At 36.9% G+C, this 4,642-nt stretch overlaps 1 protein-coding gene across 1 annotated transcript in view; it reads left to right on the top strand.

Annotated features, from left to right (window-relative positions):
• Positions 1-835, top strand: part of bcar3 (BCAR3 adaptor protein, NSP family member) — a gene marked incomplete in the record, with an annotated part of 97,504 nt that extends 96,669 nt beyond the window's left edge. The window contains 1 exon segment of the mRNA XM_014027086.1: positions 338-835. Within this exon segment, the coding sequence (XP_013882540.1) occupies positions 338-516 (179 nt within the window).
• Positions 836-4,642: the final 3,807 nt, after the last annotated feature.

Raw genomic sequence — 4,642 nt, forward strand, 5'->3', positions numbered from 1 at the left:
GCTAAGCGACAGCGACAAAAGTTGAACATTTTTCAACTTTCATATGTCGCGTCGCAAGCTCGCGTGTGCACGTCTACGTGTACGAGCGCGGAATTTCACATGCACTATTTTTGCCGGTCGCTTAGCTGGAGGAGGGCGAGCGACTGTCGCCTCACCGCACAGGCTCCATAGGAAATGAATGGAGAGCGAGCGACGTCGCCTCCTGTGTGTCGAGCCCTTAAGGGGTGTGTACAGCAGGGTGGCCAAAGATTTGTCTGTGGTGGCCCTGGCCACCCACTGGCTCCGCCCCTGATTCTAGTGTCATCAAATACATCTGCACSTTTTTGTTTTTCTTTAGGGTTTCAGTGTGACGAGGATTTGATGGAGGTGTTTAAAACAGACTTCCAGCTGCGGCTGCTGTGGGGAAGTCGCGGAGCCGCGGTCAACCAATCGGATCGCTTCAGTAAATTCAACCTCATATTGACCGCGTTGTCRAGGAAACTGGAGCCCCCGCCCACAACGCAAACTTTAATCTGATTCTACGGACGGAGACTTTGAGCTCTGAGCAGAGGTTCTCCACAGCTCCACTCAACACAACCATCCGTTTGATTTGGACCTCGGCTCATCAGAACAACACGTGTTCGTGTTTATAGTCCAGAGTCACACCAGTTTTTGTTTTGTAACCCAGAATTACACGCTGTAGTTACCATACACGCTCTTTMCAGGCTGTACAGCAAACATATAACCTTTCAATTAAAACACAAGAAGAAAAAACCCTCAAGAACCTTTTAACAGGACGACCAATGATTGACTGATTTAATAGAAACCCTCTGAACATTAAACGTGTTTTAAAGTACCTGTGACATCAAATTTTTGTAACAAATATGAACGCATTTTTGGAAAGATGACATTGATAATATATTGCAAAACCAATTTCACTTCRCTGAGATGAACAGTTGTTGAGATATTTGTGTGTAAAGTRACAGGAAGTGATGTCAGAGGGGAACGTCTGAATGTAAACAGAGCTAACAACACAGGCTGTAGAGAAGAATCTGATGTTCCTTTAGATTATTTTGAGTCTAAATCAGAGAGATCAGAGTTCAGATATTGTTTTAAGAAATAAAGACCAGGAAGTTTTCTTTCTTAAAGAGTTCCCCTTTGATGTCACTTCCTGTTTCACTTTGAGCCAAGTTCAAAAGGAAATGTGGTTATGAAACAAAATGGGTAAAATCACGTGGATTATTCCAATTTTTTTAATGTAAAGATGTTTTCTTTGATGTATATTTTGAAGGAGATGCATGTCACAGACACTTTAAGCACTTTAACCTTTTTATTTATTGAGCAGCGATTTTCTACCTCTTTTCCAGGTAATAAACAATCAGTCCAATTCATGTATGAACACACAGAGGAGGTACTTTAAATTTATTACATTTAATATATTCTGAACTAATTCACCCAAACTAAAGGAACTTGATGTAATGATGTGACCCTAAACCCTTTTGTTTATGTGAATTTGTAAGAATATCACGTATTGCTTTCAGTGGACTGACACGTCTTACATGAAGGATAAAGTACTAGAAAATCTTTCAGGTTTTGCACATTAATGTGTTTTACTCCCATTTTTTTTTACAATGTGATAAAAGTCTTAACCCAGAAAGTGTGGAAACGAGCACATGTATGAAGTTTTAAAACTGAAATATTTATTTAATATAATGAAGCTTCAGCATTTGATCAAACCTGTAGCTCTTAATGTCAAACAGCAGCTAATGAGAATCCACTCTAAAAGATTTGATCTTCAAACAGAAGCGGAAACATTTGATGCAGTTTTTGGCCGCCCAACACAAAAAAAACAAAAAAAACAAACATAAATGCTAACAAACAAAACTCAAGTTGTACATATTTAAAGCCTGTTAATAATAAATTGTACATACTTTTTTGTAGAAGACTGTAAARAACAAAGATGTTGGTGAATTTTAATGTTTGTATTGTGGTAAAATGTAATAAATACAGTTTATGAGCCGACGAGTTTGTCTTTCTTTTGGAAAGATGTGCTGCATAAAAACAGTGTTAGTTTTTTAAAATTTATTAACAACATAAAACAGAATATACAAACTCTTATGAAGGGTATCATAACTACAAACTACATGTTAAGAGGCAAAGTAAGTAAAATGAGCACAGTGAGAAATTTAAAAACAGTAAATATGCAGCGATGTGGTTATTAGAGCTGTTTTTTCATTAATGTATTTAATTAATAATAGGATTTAAATTTGTTCATTAAGGAGGGAATAGACGGTTTATTATCTCTCCACTTACAATAAATATAGAAATATGATATTTTGCTATAAGTACGACTACATCAGAGAAGGTAGAACTTCAGTTATCCTCATAAAATAAAATGTCATCAAAGAAAAAAATTAATCCAGTTTCTAATTTATGTCCAAAAACGTTGTGAATATTGACATTAATTAAAAATGTTCCAGGGATTCATCTCGATTAACAAACAGCACACAAATCAACGTCCAATTTAATTTGTTCGTGCATATTTTAGTCTTTGATTTTTATTGTCAATGCACAGTTGCTGGACGTCTTAAATTTCCCCAGGGATCAATAAAGAATCAATGAATCAAAAGACATGGATRAATCAGATTTATTATGACCCCTGCGTGTGTTTTTGTACATTTCTTTTATTTTTTGTGATATTTGATTAACCATATCMCGGCTGCACYGATCGACGTGAAATTTGGCAGGAAAATAAATGTGTCCGACCTACACTGAGCCAGCCAGCGGTTTTACAATAGACCCCATATTTGAGGAGGGGGCTCCATCTAAAAAAAAGGGGGTGTCTGCACATATAAAAATGGTTATAACTCAAAAACTATTCAACATAGAAGCTTCAGATTTTTTTATGAAGGGCAAGCCATCGTGCCCACCCAAAACAATAGATCCGTTCTGGTGCATTGGTGCTTTGCGTACCTGCAGCGATCATATATGCAATATCCAGTTATTAACTAAATCTGGAATGAGCAGAAGATTTCCTGCTCTAACAAATAAAATAAACACGTCTTAGTTGCTTATTTTATTAGAACAATATTTAAAACAAATTTTAAAAAAACAGTTTTGTTCACAAAAATCAAAATAAAATGTGCACAAAAATATAGAGAAGTACTGCCATTGGTTACACCATGTTAACATCCAGCGAACACACCTCAGACCTGCTGCCATGTTGGTTTCATCTGAGCTAAAACAAGTTTTCTACAGGTACAAACTGACAGGAAGAGGAATGTGAAGAAGCATCACGTTTTGTTTCTTGCTGCAGGTTTTATCTTCAAATCAGTTGCAGTCCAGCCTGATACTGGTTAGAAAAGCAAAMTGAAGCATCATTTTACATTCAGATTCACGTTTAAAAGATCATCAGGTCACAGAGAGGTTGTTCTTCTTCAGAGTCACCACTGAGAGCTAACTTATACAAAGATTTGGCTTTTTTTTATTTAATGTCTCTTCGCTGGAAACGACAACCTCAGCATTTCATTTCCACGGCACTGATCAGGCCACATGTCATTTATAATAAAACACACAAATTCTGTTTATTTTTTCAGCTGGAAGAAAAAAAAATCAGCAAAACAGCACTTGTTCCAGCTTTGTTCAGAAATATCTTTTAAATTATTAAATGTCGAAAATCTTTGGATAGTTTGTTTWGCAAAAACAGCAACTGGAAGACATGAATGTAAAAAATATCCTTTTTGAATTCGAACGTAATGATGAAACTTAAGACTCAAATGTTTGCATTCCAACTGAAAAGGTATGGAAATTTATGATTTTTAAAATGATTTGGGAATATTTAGGTAGTCCTGTTAAAAAATGACATGTGGTTTAAAAAAAATATCAAACAGAAAAAATAAGTAGGTCCTCCGGATGGGTTCTTCTTTAGTGAAACATTTCATGTCTCCTCCAAGAGACTTCTTCAGTCTGATGAGTTTCAGGTGAACTCAGCCTTATAAGCACTGCCTCCACATGGACAAACAGGTTAGTCACATGCAAAGAGGGCCATCGACTAACAATAGGCTTGATTAGTTCTATTGTTCATAGAGGGTCATGTGCCCCATCATCTGACCCGTGTTGTGTTATGTGTATGTAGTGAATGCAGGCGGGGCTCAAAGTCCCCTTGTTTTTGTCCCTCTTTCCCTCTTTGTGTTGGTATCATTGGGGCCTTGATTCATACCTTTTGCCCCCTGTGATGGCCCTCTTTTACATGTGACTAAATAGAGCTATTGTTAGGCATTAGCCCTCTTTTGCATGTGACTAACCTGTTTGTCCATGTGGAGGCAGTGCTTATAAGGCTGAGTTCACCTGAAACTCATCAGACTGAAGAAGTCTCTTGGAGGAGAGACGAAACGTTTCACTAAAGAAGAACCCATCCAGAGGACCTACTTATTTTTCCTTTTTGATTTTTTTTTCTACCTGGATTACTGAGATGCATCAGGACAAGAAACAGTTAACTTCACACTCAGGCATATGACATATAAACATTATGCATTGATATTATCGACAAGATATGTATGATGGTCGATAAAAAGTTCTGAATTGTGCAAAAGAGGAGATGGTGAGATTTTCAGTCTGCTTTTTTTTTGTAAATCTTGACCCATGATGGTGCAGACTAGGGCTG

Source organism: Austrofundulus limnaeus, unplaced genomic scaffold (genome assembly GCF_001266775.1).
Source record: "Austrofundulus limnaeus strain Quisiro unplaced genomic scaffold, Austrofundulus_limnaeus-1.0 Scaffold614, whole genome shotgun sequence".
Lineage (NCBI taxonomy): Eukaryota > Metazoa > Chordata > Actinopteri > Cyprinodontiformes > Rivulidae > Austrofundulus > Austrofundulus limnaeus.